The sequence below is a fragment of the Cupressus sempervirens genome, chromosome 1 (genome assembly GCF_028749045.1).
Source record: "Cupressus sempervirens isolate cs-2001-9-10 chromosome 1, ASM2874904v1, whole genome shotgun sequence".
In the NCBI taxonomy this organism is placed as follows: Eukaryota; Viridiplantae; Streptophyta; class Pinopsida; order Cupressales; family Cupressaceae; genus Cupressus; species Cupressus sempervirens.
Window position 1 is genome coordinate 490260831 of NC_143118.1, and position 19018 is coordinate 490279848.

General features: G+C 35.2%; 1 protein-coding gene across 6 annotated transcripts; it reads right to left on the reverse strand.

The window, feature by feature from the left end:
• Positions 1-3984: 3984 nt before the first annotated feature.
• On the reverse strand, positions 3985-11722 carry LOC149578391 (Basic-leucine zipper (bZIP) transcription factor family protein). 6 transcript variants are annotated; one of them, XM_089828799.1, is made up of 7 exons: positions 11612-11722; positions 11247-11399; positions 8049-8764; positions 6283-6358; positions 5987-6113; positions 5094-5455; positions 3985-4745 (listed from the first exon to the last, which is right to left on the reverse strand). In XM_089828799.1, the coding sequence occupies exons 3-6, from the start codon at positions 8744-8746 to the stop codon at positions 5103-5105; spliced, it is 1254 nt and encodes a 417-aa protein (XP_089684925.1). In that variant the 5' UTR covers positions 8747-8764; positions 11247-11399; positions 11612-11722; the 3' UTR covers positions 3985-4745; positions 5094-5102. The 6 variants fall into 6 exon arrangements, with proteins under 6 accessions (XP_089684925.1, XP_089684902.1, XP_089684930.1 ...); XM_089828776.1 differs by having other exon boundaries at positions 6283-6373; XM_089828804.1 differs by lacking the exon at positions 11247-11399.
• Between the last annotated feature and the right edge of the window lie 7296 nt (positions 11723-19018).

Below are 19018 nucleotides of genomic sequence, written 5' to 3' on the forward strand. Positions count from 1 at the left end.
TCACTGTCCAAATACAAAAGGTAATAGTTACAATACCAAGAATGATTGTTCTAACATTACAATGCCTAATTAGTCCACAATAACTCACATCTACTCTAATCATCAAGGCTCACATTTGACCATCAAAATAGCATCATATCACATAACATCATCATACATCATACCATGCTCGCATGTGAAATCTAACTTTGCTTTATACCTTTTCTCAATTAATTTTCTAGTCAGCTTGCTAAAGTTGTCTTCACAAAACGTGTGGCACAATGTCCACAAGTAATTATTAAGAAATGTTACCCAAGGGTTAACACCTAGGATGTCATCCTTATAATTCCAAGTAATTGAATTGGAAAAACAATTCAATTCCTTAGGTCAATTTGCCAAATCTTCAAAATTGATTATGAACAACTACAATAACTGCTAGTTAACATATTTTCAATCCAAAACATGTGCCACACTATCTTATTTTAGAACATATTTGAAGCATGTATGAACCTTATACTATTATTATCCTATATCGTGGTCATTATTGATTACTATGTTATGCTCATTGACAAAAATAATCTAACTGCTCACTATTTACATTTAGGCATTTTTCATTTGCAAGCAAACCAAAACTAAATATTAGATTAGGGGATCATATTGATTGACTTTGTTGCCATCAATGACAATATTTGAGTCTTCACAAATTGATCACGTGCCAACAATCTCCCCATTTGGCATTGATGGCATTACTTAGTAAAAAATGACTAAAAGTCAATGCCAAACCAAAAACCTACAAAGATTTATCTATGCAATACTCCCCTTTCTTACTACATTCTCGAGGTCTTGACATTTTCCTAGCCTAGTCATTTATTCATTTTAAAACAACAATCTTCTTCATCTTTAAGAAAGTTAATATCCCATGATTTAATTATGTCTAAGATTTGTGGCATGAGAGGTGGTTAGTTTGTTGTGTTTATGAAATTTTTGTAAATTTTGAAAATGACACTATAACCATGAAGAGCTAATTGTTTGTAAGGGTGGAGAAGTTTGTAGAGTAACTTGATCTAAATTTTGACATTGGTGCATAATTTAGATTTACTACTTTAGAAAATGTACCTTTATTTTTCTATGAATAAAATTAAATCTATTACTTAAGACATAAAAAAATAAAGGTAGTATACTTTTCCATTTAAGAAAAACACACCTTACAATAATTATGAAGTATGCTTTATAAGACTTCAACAAGAATATCCAAAAAATTTACACAATGTTATTTAGACACATCCTTCACGATCTAAAAAAATAATAGAACACATTTCCTACCATACAATGAGTACAACAAAAGACAACGAGACACATATCCTAATTTTAAAACACTACAATTTTGGAAAGACAATACCTACTCAATATGTTAACAAGAAAGTGAGATGCATCCCCGCCTCTCAAATTTTAAAAAAAAATAATAGATATAATTGGTAATACAAAGAAACAAAAGAAAAAAAAAAGACTTAAACACTTAGCAACCCACTTGAAATAGATCTACCACCAATCACTAGAAAATAATTAAGGCTCATCCCATATTGATAAATAATCATAAGATATATCATTTCAATTAATTTTCAAAAAAAAAACTTATAAAACACAACTAAATCTATACCCTTCCACCATAAAATGAGATGGAACCCCTCCTCTTAAATTAATAAAATTTAATGGTAGATTTAATCTCTAAAATAAATAGAATCATTGGAAATCAATTATCTCAAATTGTTATAAAGTTAAAAAATTAATAAAATATAAAGATACATCTAATAAATTAATAAAATGTAAAAATAGATTTAATCTGTTAAAAAAATATAATCATTAGAAATCAATTAAAGCCCATCCCAAATTGTTATAGAGTTAAAAAAGTATGTTATGAAATTTTTTAATAATAGATATTAGAAAGGACAAGTAAACCTATACCATTCTACTATAAGAAAGGAAAGGAAAGGAGGTTTTATAGTCCACGACACTATGCCATAGTTTTTGGGTTTACGCATGGTGACAGTGATATGGGACTACCTCATACTCTTTTTCGAGAGGCACTTGGCACTACAAACGAGGCATACATACCCTACCCCCCAGTGAGATTTGAACTTGTGACCTCTCTTTCAAGAGTACAAGTTTTCCACCACTAGGCCAACTCAGGCTGTACATATCCTACTATAAGATGAACATAAGAAAGCACACTTAGACCTATACCCTCCCATTTAAACTTAAAAACGAAAAATTCCAACTAAAAAAATAAGAAAGACATATCCTCCACCTTCAAATAAAAATGATCAAACATTTCTTAAAATACTAATGAAACTTATCTAAAAGAATCCATTTCCAACTCCTTAATAAGACCTATCATCCACCTTTAAAACACCACCAAATCATTCCCCACCTATCTACAACAATAAGAAAATCTATTTCCAATTCCTTAATAAAGACCTATCATCCACATTTAAAATCATTCTCAAGATACCAATAATAAGAAATAAGACAGACTTGTATGTAGTACAATTATAAGAACTACACACCACAATTTTTAAAAGTTGGTTAAGACATCTCCCCTCCAACCAAAATTACACACATTCCCTCATTAAAATAGTAATAAGACGACATCCTCCCCCAATTTGAAGAAGATATTATTTCACCCACCTACAATTTCCATCTTTCAAATCGCAACATCAACAGCTCAAGAATTTCAAAGTAATCAAACCTCATTCAAAAGTCCATTTGATAAATAAGAACAAAAGTAAAGTATCTTTTGTTTTACACTTGGAATTAAATAGCCTCAAAAAATAAATTAAGTAACAATTCAAAGTCAACATATATTACAATAGTATAAAAGATTTTGTTGCTTTTAATTTATTTAATGAGTTATTTATTTATTTATCAAATAGCTGTCTTCCTTCACCCTGAAAAGAAAAAGAAAAACTATTGATCTCTAAATATCTTATTAGAGTAATATCAAAAAAAATATCTATGTTGTTTGGCGCATTGGCTGCCTTGCCCAACAAATTTAGACCGAATATTTTCCGATATCTACGTATTGCGATTAAAGTTTTTCCGCGCACGCACATTATGAAATTCCCAATTAACTGCTAGTTTAAATAAAGCCACAATCAATTCCCATTTCTTAATCTTTAGATATCCCTCAATTTCTGCGATTTTCCAATTAGTAGTCAAAAACTGCTTAACAAATTCAGTAATTACACATGACTGCCTTCAGAAGTACCTGACTGTGACTACAAACCACTTAAAGGCAGCACAAGAAATGGACTTAATCGGTGAAAATTAGTTTGAACAACTTGCCATTTGACCAAGATAAGTTATACTCAATATCAATTGACAACAGTAACTTTCAGAATTTAATTCTTCAAAAAAGTCACATCGTCACTACCCTGTGATATTAGTGTTACAGCCTCTGATTTAGCTGAATCAAGAAGCAGAATTTACAGTGCTGTCCAGAGTTGCAAGCTTTATGCATTTAGAGGAACTACAATAGTGCAAGCATCAATTTCAGATATATAAGAAAGTGCCGCCTACACACCCAGTTTAAACAGTTTTCCATCATTCATTGATAAAATAAAAATTAGATGAGAGTTGCATTTCCATTTTCTATTCATATGAAAAGTTGTAATAATTGGTCTTGACAGGTAAGTTTGGTCAGCTGTATAGCCATTTCAATATAAGAGCAATAACATTGAATTATAACCCTGTAATTAATTAAGTCACTTGCGGCAAGCATTCAAGTGCTTACCCCAACAACAAAACTAAATTCTTTAAGGCAAGAGTTTCATTCGTTTGAATTTGATTCGGTTAGAGAAAAATATATGTGCTTCAAATTTTTAATGTGAACTTGAAATGATAACTAAACTGACCCCAGCAATAAATAGTGTGCTTGTTTCATCCATTTGATATGTAGCATGAACATTTAAGAAAACGGTAGGCAATCAGGTATTCAAACACTCACAGTTATCAAACTTCGAATTCTTTCCATCTCATAGAAGCAGATATCAAATGTTGAAATATTTCCATCATATCAACCTTCAAGCAATGGCAATATACATGCATTCCATCCTTTTGAAATCAAACTTCTTTTCCGTGATGACATTTGCAACTACAGAGCAATTGTTCTAGACACAGGTGATGCTCATTAGATAACATGGGAAAATCTAAAAAGCTCCAAACTGATCCACTGCTTACCTCAGGGAATAGCAGAAATTTGGGAATATAAGAGAACACATTTGGTCCTGATAGGACAGGCACTCTGAGAAAACATCCAACTGTTTTCTCAAAGCTGCAGAGGCAATACTGCTAAAAATTAACAAAGGAAATATGAACTGCTAAGCTTTTAGAAACGAATTCAGGACGCATAATTTAACGATAACCACCACTTTGACTTCTGGTGACCATTTTTATGCTTAAAGGGCGCACCAGAACTTTACAAATCTCTACTGTCAAATTGGAGGATGCGGATAGACTAAGATTTGAAACAGTTAAACTTATCAGCAGATATTTAACATCAGGAGGAACATCTGTCTACTAGCGTCTGCATATCAAATGCAATGCTGATTTTAAGCCAGGAAGATCGTTAAAGGAGTTAAATCTATAAATTCTGCAACCCAAGAATGAAGGCATTCTGAGTTAACCTGTAAGAAGTGTTAGAAAACACATAAATTTCCTTATAGGGAAATAGTTCAGGACGACATCAATCACCCTCCATACGGGCTAGTCTGCAAAAATGAGAAATTGAGAACCTGTAAGGGCATATAACTAAATATTTCACAACAGATACATTTTCGCTAATGAAACAAAATATATGAAAATTGACTGAGTGCTTGTTATCACGTTCAATTGTTATCACGTTCAATTTACTTAAATGCCCATCTAGCTAGTAAATAAAATTATTTGATCCTCATTTGGCTTTGTTTATATGTTCTTTTCCACTTCAAATGGTATAGAAAAGCACACATCTCAAATGCAGAAACAACACCAGATTTCAGGATCTGCTTTAGGCATTCACAAAATATAAAGCCAAAACTAAACATTCTGCAACATGAAATCTACAGGCAAAAATCTACCTCCAATTATCACCTCCTGCCTTCGTGCTTTTTTCCAGTACCAGCTATCATGCAAGCAGAAGGTATGTTACCCTTAAAAACCTCTGAGCTTCCAATCCTACAAGTCATTACCTCGTCATTGTTGTTAACTCCCAAAGACAGCCCCCCCATTTGTTTTACCAGCCCAAAACCACCACTTCCTAGAGCAGGCTTTAACTCTTGCTTCAAAGTCCCATGACTCAACTTGCTGAACGGCAAATGCTGTAAGTCAGAATCAAAAGAATTCGGAATTTGCTGTAGGGAGCTTGACTGTGATGAAGGGTGCTGCTGTTGGTACAAAACTCTCAATCTTTGTACTTCCTTCATCAGCAATTCATGTTCAGCTGCATTCAGAGAGCAAACAAAAGTAAAACATGATTTATTTAGAGACAACAATTCCTTTCCTAAGACAATATATCCCATTCACAATAATGAATAATCTAGAGCACCTAAGTCAAATATGCAAAATATCCTTTTATGCACAATTATTTAGGAAAAAAAATTTCTTTCCCTGGAAAACATACATTTCCAGATTATAACCCATTATTTACAAAGGATAATTCCTTTCCTTAAGGCAATATACCCCATTCCAGATTATCTAGCCCATAGTAGGAGACATGGTCCTTTTGAACTATACTATTTACAGACAAAAATCCCTTTAAATTCATAATTTCCTTAAGACAATATAGCCCATTAGCAGGAGATATGGACACTTTTTGAAATTGTACTACAAAAAAACACTTATTACCAGAAAGAAACCGGATTCTGATAAAGTAATTATTTTCATTAATGCACTTATTTATCTTGTTCATAGAGCATGCATACCATTGAATGACAAAAGCTGTGTTGCACACAAAATTCTATAAAATGCTTACCATCTTTGATCATCTTCTCTTGAGCAAGACCAGCTACACGCTGCTTAAGAGCTTGGTTCTCTAGTGTCAATATTAGGCGTTGTTGATTTAAAAAGGCCACTTCAGCTGAAACTTCTGATTCCTCAGCCTAAAGGTCGGAAGTTAAAACACACTTAAACACCATTTCAAAAAAAAAAAAAAAAGTGATAGATTCAGACATGCATTTAGAACAGAAAAAAATTATCAGAATAACTGAGGGGAAAAAAAGAAAAAAAGAAAGATAGATTCAGAGAAGCATTTAGAACAGATCCAAATACCTGCAATACACTGACATTTCTTTCAAGTTCAGAAATGTACTGTAGCTTCCTAACACGAGAGCGCTGTGCAAATTGCCTGTTGGAAATAATCCTGAAAAGGGTCATATACTACTCAGGATTGAAAGCTATAAACATTAAGTGTGTGATACAACATTTCCTGAAGAATTAAAGAGGAACTGCCACGTAGATCTAAATGCTGTCAAAACTAATGTGATGTAGAACCCAATATGGAAGAACAACATATAGGCTGTACACCTGTGTATCCCTAAAAGAGAACACAAGCAAACATTTGTTTGCAGTTGCAAATTCACAAATGAATAATAGAAAAGTGCTTCAGGATATCCTGGACTGACTAAGTTACAGTTCTGTATACCATCACAAATTAATATAACATGCAATATCAGTGACTTCTGCATCAAAGACTTATTTCACCGAAGCTTGGTTCATTACTTACATTGACAACTTAAAAGTACAACAACTGATGCTTCCTAACTGCAAGGATTTTGTAAAACTATTTTATGGACATCAATAATGGACAAAAAATAGCTTTCACAAAATTATGCCAAAGCTACACAAATGCTTTCATAATTTTCTGAAGAACCAGTCATAAAACTAAACAAATCTGGCCCCAAATAATTTATCTGATTCCAATAATGTATTAGGCCAGTCAAACTAATTATACAGGGAAAGGACTAATGGAATTTAATATTTTTCATTTTTAATGCTATCACAAAACAATAACACATGCAGCATCAGTGACTTCTGCCTCAACTCCTACACTGTACAAGTGTGACTTTTTAACAGACGAGCTCCTTTCATTATGTGTTTCGAGATATCCTAAAATCGTAAAACAATAAACTATGTAGGATCAATGACTCCTGTGTCAAATGATACATAGCAGGCAATAAGCTTTGCCCATTAATTAGATTAGCACCTTAATCTAGTAGAAAAGCTGATAGTTCCTAGCTGCAAGAGTTTGGTAACATTATTTTTAAGAACATTTTGGGTACTGGAATTAAAATTGCTTCCAGAAAATTATGCCCATGCCCTATAAAAATACTGTCAGACTATTCTAGAGCCCCAAATCACAAATAAAGAAATTTAACCCCTTGTAGAAAACCCAATACCAAGTATGTCTTATACTCTACAGAATTAATCTTTAGTTTTGACAGTAAGGGCAAAACAGCCCTTCTTATTGGCTTAATGCCTACAGGCAACTCACACAAAGCTAGCAAAAACTCAATCCCAGTTTACAATAATCAGTACAAGAGTAGGATACATAATCTATGTAGACTGCGCAAAAGAGAGAAAGTACATAATTGCATCAGAGAAGATAAATTTTATTGTTTACTCTTTAGAAAAAACATTTGCCAAGCCACTAAAAAATAGTGACATACAGTGTAACCCGTCATGAAGTTTTGTAACAGATAGACATCTTATAACAAGTTCAAAATTTCAAATCAACACACAAGCAACTTATCTAAAAATAAACATTGCAGATTAAGGTTCATAACAAGAAATGAGCATAGCTGCCTACCTATTTTTGTGCAACAAGGCTAGCCACCATATAAGAAGTATTCCTTTAGATATTAACTTACAGCTATAAGACAAATATTCCATACCTATGATCTAAGATATCATGAATAAGACATGACCCATAATTTTCCGTCACTGAAAACATTGAAGAATAAAAGATTTTCTCCAGAAGCAAACATTTGCTAAACATGTTGTAAATATGAAACAAAATTGAAGGAAATATTGCTCACTGCTTTGCTCGTTTTGGATCCATGTCAGGATCAGCTAGTTTGCCAAGAGATGAGTCAGTGCCCTCCAAACCAGAACTTGTTGCATTATATACATCATGTTCCTGTGGCTCTTCTCGTGAAATTGCACACATTGTATCATTATCAGCATCTTGTGTAAGAGATGATGTTCCCAAGTTTGCAGTTTTATGACTCTCCCTTGCAGAGACTTCCCAGCTTCTAATAGGTGGCTTTTTTGTCTTTGTCTGATAAGAGTTAGATGCCCGATTTTCCTTATCAAATCTGTTAAAATTTGAAGAACCCCATGAAGGTAGAGATGATAAATTGCTGATATCAAACTCCTCCTCTTCTGCAATGTTTTCTATTCTTGAAGATGCATTAGGAACTTCCAAAAAAGCAGCAGAGTCACTTGCAGAACGTCTATGAGAACCCTTCTTGACCGGCGTTTCAGGTTCATTAAGCAGATCATCAAGCCAGGAAGGCTGCTCTTCTATGAGAAAACTTTCTGAAGAAGTTCGTTGATGCTGTCTATATCCTCCATTTCCATGTGGAAAGCTTTTCTGTCCCGAGGAATGACTAGGACCATACTCTACAAAAGTTGGCCCCATGCTTGGGAAGGGGCTCTTGGGAGGAAGATGGGCCTGCCTTGGTGCATAAGACCAGTTTACAGGCTGTGTTTTTCCTTTCATGTGACTCGCCATTATTTATGTATGTTTTAACTGTTCAACCAAGTCAGAAGGACAACATGTTAATTCAATATTATCAATAAAAACTGGCTTTCACCAAGTTTTAAAACACGTCATGCTCCAACATCATAGAGTACAGTAAAAATGAACATCAAAGAAATGTATTATAATTTAAATAGGAATTCACTAGCATTTATCTTTCCTTTGTTTTAATACCCAACATGAATGAATTGCCCTGGCATGCAATGCCATATCTACACCAAAATACTACAGTCCATTTATATCAATAACAAATGTAACAGATTTATCCATATGCTTCTCATGTGCACACATGGTACTATTAACTTATTAAGTATTACAAACAAAACTAGAAAGTGAACATGAAGGACGCACTTCAAATAGTAAACAAATACAGAGATGATGGAAACATGTGTATCTAACAAACAGAGCATCTGTATCTAATGCACATAGCATTTGTATTTTTCAGCCTCAACCGGGTGCCATCTCCCCCCTCCCCTGCCTCCCCCCACTAATCAAATACTTATATTTTAGCTAGGCAATGCAAGCCTTTCTGGTTTAAATTGTTATTTAATTAAAACTGACTTAATGAGAAACATTGTCATTGGAAACACCTTTTGAAGAACACGTTAGTACCAAAGCAAATGGCATCATATCACCAGAGAGACCTTTTATAGGAAAGGAAATGAGAAAAAGAACTCCTCAACTTTTGCATATAAAGAGAACTTGTCACAAGACAAACGAAGTGAATTTGAAGGGACACCCAGCAGTAATGGTCTCGGAAAATGATCTTATCAGAAGAATAAAATAAAAGAAAAAAAAATACACATGCTTGTACAGCCTAATATAAATGGTGCAGTTGTATGAGGACTAGACATGCATCTACACCCTAACTGTTGTATAAGAAGCATCACAAATGGTGCCAGAAACTATGCCATCAACACCACAAACATAGATACATTACTTGTACACGAGTGAGCAAGAAAGAGTATGCAAATTATGCTACTGATTTTCATATTAGATTATAAGGAACCTGATTTAACTGATCATAACCCCCACTCTTCGATCAGAGATTCTTTTCTTTAATATTGTTACATTTTGGTATGTAACTGCCATAAGTGGCATTTCATGTTGTCTTAATTTTAGGGGGATTTCCCTTTGGAGGTTCCTTATTTACTTGGTTTTTATATTGGAGTTTTATAACCTCCGACAATACAGGACTAATTGTGGTGTTTCAAAGTACAAATAAAAGAATGATTTTTCTAGCAGCTAACTTGACGTATATGTTTTCCATTCTGCATCCATTGCATGTTAATTGTTTGTATCACGTGTACACTTTTTGAGTTTAGTTCAGATGCTGTGTCACGTTGTGGCTAATCTGTTTTTGTTCCATGATGAATTAGGGCAAACCATGATTAGTCAGGGCAAAGCAGATAACTTAGCAGCAACAGAGAAAGTCTGCGTCAGAGCCACTCTCAGCAGTAAATTATAACTAGGTTTTTCTATTTTACCAAAATAAAAGCCATTAGTTATTTATGTGCCAATAAAGAGAGAGTATGCCAAGCTGAGCAACCAGTCAAGAGATAAAATAATGCCATCAGAAGGCTTTTGGTAGAGAGACTGTAACTCACAATCCAAACCTAGAATCCAAGCCAGACCAAACCAAAAGCATCTACGTACAAACCTATAAGTCACAATAAATCTAGAGGAGAGAGAACAGCAATTAAATAGGTACAACAAAATCTGCAGACTGTATGTCATCTGTATAATTCTAAAGCACATCTTTTTTATTGGAAGACTCAATATAAGCCAAAAAATCCAAAGAGACCACAAACTTATTTTCTTAAATGCTTAGAAGTCTAAATTTTCCCTCAGCGAAGCGAAAGAACTGAAGCAGAAGAAGAACGGAAATAAACAAGGTTATTCAAATCATTAAAAATGCACTTTAGCTCATTGCTACTGAACTAATAAGACATGCAAATGTTGCAAGGCTCTTGGATCTGATCAGAATAATAAGAAATAACAAGTAATAAAATCTGAGTGCATTGCTATCCTAACAGGAAACTCAATAAACTTGATCCATAAAATCTACAAATACTACAAGAAAACGAGGGCGCTCTTATGATAGAGCATATATCAATGCCCTTCATTCATTTAAGCGGACATTTGGATGCGCCTCTGAATGTTAGCGTATGTTTTCCATTGTGCCTACATATGGGCATTTTGGGTTTCCAGCTACATTCATTTAAATTAAGCAACTAGCTTTCAATACATAGCTTGGATTTTCTGGAGAGGGAGGGTTTCTGGCATTAACAATACGCAATATCTCACTGAGGCAAAACACAAAATATATGGAGAAACCATAAGTTTTCAATTTCTTCTGTAATCTGGTTTTCATATCAGAACCTAAAGGTCTACAAATACCGGGCTAACAATCAACAAAAGTGAACAAAATACAGAGGCGAAAACAAAATATTCCAAATGGAGATAACTTAACTCTGACCAAAAATTCGTGTAGTTGCACTCTGTTGCGGCCACAATGTGAAAACCAGTCGAGGAGAACGTAATGAGAATAATCCGTGTACAACGATCTATTTTTTCATAATGGGTATAACCGCCTTCACAGATCTGACAAACCCACGTCAATAACCTGTTTGTGTAGAGAGGAGTTTGATCAGTTTTGAAGGACTAGATTTTTTATTTTTGTTGGTATTTTTTTTAAGAAAGCAGATTGCAGCTGGTGCAGTATTTGACAGAGGCAATGTGCTCGTGTGATTGTACAGTGAGAGGAAATAGAGTGTTTACTGTTTACAGTAAGAGAAGAGAAGGGAAGAAGCGAGAAGGGGGGAATAAGGAAAGAACCGGGCTGAAGGTGTGAAGGGCTAGGGTTCGAATCCGCGTGCAACCCTCCCGGCGAGTCGCGATTGTCATTGCCGCCACCTACCCTGAAAATCCTCCCTTGCGCTTCACCTCAGGAGGAGATCAAAAAGAGGAACACACTTCTACCCAGTACTCACCGACACCTGTACGTCGCTGTCTCCGTAGCGCTGACATGTCCCTCCACTCAATGCCATGCTGGACGTCTGTGCAAACATCTGCCACATCGGATGACTGAGGTTTTTTACGAGGAGAAATAGAAATGGTAAGGAGACTGAGCTTGTATCCTTCCTTATCCTCTCATCAAACCTTATCCCATCTCGATGACAGTCAACTATTCCTTTTTTAATCTTCAGGTTAAGGTCTGTTTTTCTTTTTCTTTGTGTTAAACTCCCTCCTCTTTTTTTCTCTTTACAAAAATCTCGTTCCATGCGTACAGACTTCCATAGTAGAAAGTGCATCTTTTACTTTTATTTATATATTATTATATTTATATCTTCAATCATTTAAGTTTTAATTTGAAGTTATTATCTATTATTATATTTATATCTTCAATCATTTAAGTTTTAATAACGAATAGATTGATATAGGGGAAACTATCTGGTAGTTGTCTAGGCTAACTTCGCTCACCTACAGTTCCTAATTCCTAATTCGTAAATCAAAATTTGTCATTTTTTTGGTGAATCTTTGCAAGTGATGAAGAGCTTCAAGTTAACCTTTCGTATTTTTCACATTTATAGAGCTCTTTGTAGAACTCGTAGAGTGCGAACGGTCTAAAAGTGTCATTTAAAAACGTTCACCTGATACCCATGACTGAGAATCCCCAATAATCACTCACCCAAAAAATAGTTAATGAAAAAGAGGGGTTAAAAAAATTCAAATAAACTTAGAATAAAAAGCATAAGTCTTAGGCTCAAAAATGCACAGCCAAAAAGTCGCCAACAAAATAGAGCAGCAACATCACTTCATAATATATCTTCTAACAATAACCTCTCCAAGGTCTCAAGATGGTTGAAATGGAGACCATCCCTTATGTGAATATTCCATTCATTGTCTTTGTTTAGAAGCCCACTTTGCTTAGCATTCAACAACATTGTTCCATTCCTAGGGGATATGGCAAAAAGAGACAAGATCAAAAGAACCACAAAGACTTGACATTTGAGGAATCATTAAGGCTAATTGTCAACTAACATCCTCCAAAGTCTGATTATTCAACATTTCCACAAAAATCTGGTAATCCAACTCACAAATAATACTACTCCAACCTAAAGAACAACACCTCTCAATAGCAACCATAATAGCCATTGCTTCCATCATATTATTAGAGTGTTGTCATTTATAAATCGCGAAGAGGAAAATAAAATCACCATCATGACATCTACATATATTACAGATGCTTGCCTGACCAAAATTCCCATGATAGGAACTATTAGTATTGATCTTCAGGATCCTAGTCAGAGGAGGTATCCACCTCCCATCCTGACATACATGTTGCTTAACATGACATGGTCTTTTTCCCACAATGCAACTCCCACTTCTGTCACCCAAGCTCAGATTCCTTTCAGTTGCATGATCGTCAAGATCAATATTCTCAAACACATTACACTTAGCATGGATAGTCTCCTAAAGCTTTCAAACAATCTTTTGCCACAACTAAAAACTCCCAATTTGGAGCTACAAAATATTCTATGATCTCATTCCATCCAAAGGTTCCTTATAATAAAAATAGGCCCAATAGCCCAAGCCACCTGTAGGAAAGTTGACTTTGTTAGAGGTATGCCTAAACTCTCTCAAAACTCAATTGGGGAGGAAGCATGAGTGCAACCATGATGCCAAGCCTCCCACCACCTATGTAAAATATGTCTAGAAAAATAGCATTGAAAAAATAGATGGGAGGTACATTCCTCACCATGCATACAAAGTAAATAGATCAAGGGTCCCTAAAATCGACACTAGTGTAAATTCTCCCAAGTGAGGCATTTCCTTTGGACAACCAACCAAACAAAAATGCTTTCTTTTGGCCAAGAGAAATTATTCCATACCTTCTTCCACTACGATACCTTGGCTTGACCATATAAATGTTTATGATCACATCATAACCTTGAGCAACAATAAAAATTTCTTTCATACTAAGACCCCAAGCTAAAATATCTCTCCCATTAAGGGAGTTGCATAACCTCTCTCCCAAGACTAAAATCACAACATCACGATCCTTAGTAGATCCATCAAAAGGCCCCTCACAAGGAGCCTTCTAGCAAGTCCCTACTACTTGATAGTTTAAAGTGTTCCACTTTAGTCCATCCTACATCAATAAAAATATGGCATAGAGATTGCAACTGAGGAAAGTAGGGAAGAATAGTGGGGTGGTCGTGTCAAGAGCTTTTTTAAAACAAAACATCAACACCTCCATTACATATCTCAAAGAGTTCATCCTTAACCAGTTCAACTCCCTTTTTAAGAATGTCCCTGATGCAAGAACCCTTTCCTAACAAGGAAAAGTGTGACCTACCCCATATCTATCAGCAATAGGAAGATACTAATGAGTCAAAATCTTAGCCCAATTTTGTTCTTGATTATCGCACCACCTCTAATAAAGCTTTATTTTCAAGGCCCTAACCACTAGAGCAATAGATTTGAGATTGAGGCCTCCAACATGCTTTGGCCTACAAAAAGTATCCCAACTGACTCAACTTCACTTTGATGAAAGAAGGTTATTTGTCCAAAGAAATTGATGAGAAAGAGCATTAAATTCCTTCATAAATGTAAAAGGAGGAACCTACATAAAACACATGTAAATAGGGAGAGTCTTTACCATTGTCTTTAGAAGAATCACTCTCCCAATAGAAGAGGTCCATATTTAGGTTCAACTACTAAATTTTCTATGGAACTTTAATGCTTTGCCGATATTTCTTCCACTAACAACCCAAATCCAAAAGATTTCAAGATACACTAAGGGAAGGTAGCCAATCTCAAATTTGAGGATCCAAACAATCTTTCTCTAAATAAGTTGTGGAGAGTATTAAAGAAATATATGGAAGATTTGTCCTCATCAAGTCTCTTCCTTGAAGCTTTCAATGTGAAAGGTTCTCCTCAAGTCCATTGCTAAATTCATTCTAGTGATGCAGGAGCATCCTGGGTTGCCTTTTTATCCTACTCAATTTTGTTCATTTTGCAAGTTGGTCTCGAGTTACTATAGCACTCTTCATGTGCCAAGTTACTGTAGCACTTGGTGTCGAGTTAATGTAGCACCCTTCTTGTGCCGAGTTAGTGTAGCACTCTTCATGTGTCGAGTTACTATAGCACTTAGTTGGTGCCGAGTTACTATAGCACTCCTTCGTGTGCTGAGGTACCCAATGTATGTAGAGTGACTCTTCATGTGTCGAGTTACCCAATGTATGTCGAGTGTCAGTATTTGGACATGATTTATGTGAGCCGACTTGCGAGATTTATTTCGTTCATGACATTTATGTTAAGATCTTTTCTTGGGATGAGTCCAAACCATTGTTGGGTTGGCCTTCCTCTTATCTAATGATTCTAGAATAATCTGTAAGTTGTTTTGGCAAGCATATATAGAGTGTTTAGGCTTAGAGTTAGGTAAGTTTTGGAGAGAAGATTTTAGAGTAGAACTGAAGGTGTGATTTGCAGTTGGATCATTGAATGTGAAAGCATTTGTAATTGGTCGTAACCTAGAAGGCCTTACAGCTGGGCATGTATGTTGAATATTTGAAGAATCAAATAAAGTATTTCATTCTTCTTCCTCCTTTGGTCACTTTGTCTTGTGCTTGCTTCCGTTGTGTCAACTCTTGCAGGGTGGTTTGGATAGCTGGGTGAGCCTTTGGCCCTAATTATTCACTACCTTTGCTTGCATCAATCGGTATCAGAGCTTGAGTTTCATCCTTGTGGGGATTGGATCATGTAGAACCCTGATTTGGATTTGGTTGTAGGGTGGCAGATCTGTGAATTTGACCTATAACTTGCAGAGGGTTATGATCTTGCAGGAACCTAATTTGTAAAGATGGTTTGTGGTAGAACAAATGTTGATGATGCTATATTGGATCAGTTGAGACAAATTGCAGCCAGATTAGATGCTGTGGAGACAGCTCAAAGGAGAGGAGCACATCTTGATGATGTAAGTGATGATGAAGCAGTAGCACCAAACCATAATCCAGAACCTGAAGAAGATCAAGATGAGAAAAGATTGTTGCAAGTGTTGTCTAGGGCAAATTCAAAGCCTGTTGTAGAAGTTGTTCCTTATGATGGAAAATTGGATACCAATGCTATGTTGGATTGAATCTCTGATATGGAGAAGTTCTTTGAGTATGACAAAACTCCTGATAATAGAAAGGTGAAGATTGTAGTCACTAGGTTGAAAGGTCATGCATCACTATGGTGGGAGCACTTGCAAACTGATAGACAAAGGAGAGGAAAGGAGAAGATCGAAACTTGGCCAAAGATGGTGAACAAGGTAAAGAAAGAATTCCTCCCTACTGATTACCAAGTTAGCTTGTTGAGAAAGATGCAAAATTTGAAACAAAAGGACATGACTATGAAAGAATATATCGAGGAATTCTATAGATTGGACATCAGATCTGGACATGTGGATGATGATGTTGAGAAAATTGCAAGGTACATTAATGGATTGGGATCTGGAATTCAAGATGAAATAAATTTTGTGAAGTTGGAAAGTGTTGAAGAAGCATATCAATATGCCTTGAAAGCTGAGGAGATATTGAGAAAGAAACATGAACAAAGGCAAAGAGGTAGAGGTGGTAGATTCAAGAGAGGCAGAGGTATATCCTATGGAGAAAGTGGCAGATCTGACAATTCTATGCAGGATAAAAGCAAATTTGAATGGAAGAATGATGACAAAAGCAAGACCGAATGAAAAAGTGGTAATTCTTACCAATGAGACACTAATTCTTACCGAGGAAGAGATAATTCTTATTCTAGAGGTGGATGTCATGGTAATTGTTTTAGATGTGGCAAAGAAGGGCATAGATCTTTTGAATGTAGATCCTCTAAAAGTGGACAGAATAATAGAAATGTTGTGATTCAAGAAGACTTTAAGAGTTCACCAAGTGGACCTGAAGCTGGAGAAAATTTGATGGTGAGAAGAACCTTATGTAATAAGGGAAGTGATGAGGAACCTATTTTAAGAAGAAATCTTTTCAAGACAAGATGTAAGATGGCTGGAAAATGCTGCAAAGTGATCATTGACAGTGGAAGTTCTACAAATTTGGCATCAGAAGAGCTGGTTACAAAGTTGCAGTTGCAGAGGCTAAAACATCCCAAACACTATCATGTTTCATGGATCAAAGATGAGCATAAGATATTGGTAAGTGAGCAATGCCTTGTGAAGTTTAAAATTGGACATTACTTTGATGAAGTTTTGTGTGATGTTATGCCCATGGATTGTTGTCATATTTTGTTGGGTAGACCTTGGCAATATGATAGATATGTTGTACATGATGGAAGATTGAATCAATATACTCTTTGGATAAATGGGAAGAAACAAACATTGTTGCCTTTGATTGAAAGTCCAGATAAGGTTAATTGTACTGCTGTAAAAATTTGCATGGTTAATGGGAAACAATTTGAGAAGGAAATGAAAAAGAATCAAGTCTGTTTTGCTATAATTCCAAGAAAATTGACTTTTATCAATAGAGACTGAGTGCAAGAAAATAGTGTTAACCGAGTGCCAGTCAGTGGTGACTGAGTGATAGATAGTAGTATTGATCGAGTTCCAAAAGAAATTGCAGAGTTGTTGAATGAGTATGAAGACATTATTGTGGATGATATCCCAGATGGTTTACCTCCTATATGGAGTATAAGTCATTGTATGGATCTGATTCCTAGAGCTAGTTTGCTAAACAAAGCACCATATAGATTGACACTTGCAGAGAATGAAGAACTTAACAGACAAGTGCATGAGTTGTTGCAAAAAGGTTTGATCAGAGAAAGCTTGAGTCCATGTGTTGTACCTGCTATATTAACACCTAAAAAGAATGGAGAATGGAGAATGTGTACTAATTCTAGAGCTATTAACAAGATAATAGTGAAATATAGGTTTTCTATGCCAAGGATGGATGACATAATGAATTTTTTGAGTGAAGCAAAGTATTTTACCAAGATTGATTTGAAGAGTGGCTATCATCAGATCAGAATCAGAGAAGGTGATGAATGGAAGACTGCTTTCAAGACAAAAGATGGTTTGTATGAATGGTTGGTTATGTCTAATGCACCTAGTACTTACATGAGGTTGATGAATGAAGTTCTGGAAAAAAAATTTTGGGTAAGTTTGTGATTGTTTATTTGGATGATATTTTGATATTCAGTAAGACTAAGGAAGATCATCTTGAGCATATTAGACAATTATTACAGAGGTTGAAAGAGGAAAATTTGCTAATTAATCTGAAAAAGTATTCTTTTATGCAAGAGGAGATTATGTATCTGGGATTTGTGATTTCAGCTGATGGATTGAAGATGGATCCTGAGAAGGTTAAAGCAATTTTGGAATGGCCTACACCTGAGAATGTGAGTGAGGTAAGATCATTTCATGGTTTGGCTAGTTTTTACAGAAAGTTTACAAAGAATTTCAGTGTTGTTTGTAATGCTATGATTGAGACAATGAGGGGAGATAAAAATGAATTTAATGGACACATGGAGCTGATAAGAGTTTTGAGACTCTGAAACAAAAGGTTGTTGAATTACCTGTATCAACTTTACCTGATTTCAACAAAGTATTTAAAGTTGAATGTGATGCAAGTGGTAATGCAATAGGAGCTGTATTAAGTCAAGAAGGTAAGCCTGTTGCTTTCTTTAGTGAAAATTTGAATGATGCTAAAAGGAAGTATTTTGTGTATGATCAAGAATTAAATGCCATTGTTCAATCATTGAAGAAGTGGAGACATTATTTGATGCCTAAGGAGTTTTTGTTATATACTGATCATAAAGCTTTACAATACTTGGGAAGTCAACATAAATTAAATCAAAGACATATGAAGTGGGTTGAGTACTTACAGAGTTTTACATTTGTGATCAAGGATAAGAGTGGACTTACTAATAGAGTTGCTGATGCATTGAGTAGAAGACGTTCTTTGTTGACTGAAATGAAGGTTGAAGTTCTTGGTTTTGATGAAATGAAAGAGTTGTATGATGTTGATCCTGATTTTTCTGAGGCGTGGAGAGAGTTTAGACCACCAAATCTGACAGACCACATAAGTAAGTATGATGAATGTTTCATTCAAGAAGGTATGTTGTTCAAAGGTATTCAGTTGTGTATTCCTAGAAGTCCTATGAGGTTGAATCCAATTAAGGAAAAGCATAGTGGTAGATTAGCTGGACATTTTGGAATTGATAAGACATTGAGTTTGTTGAAAGAGAAGTATTATT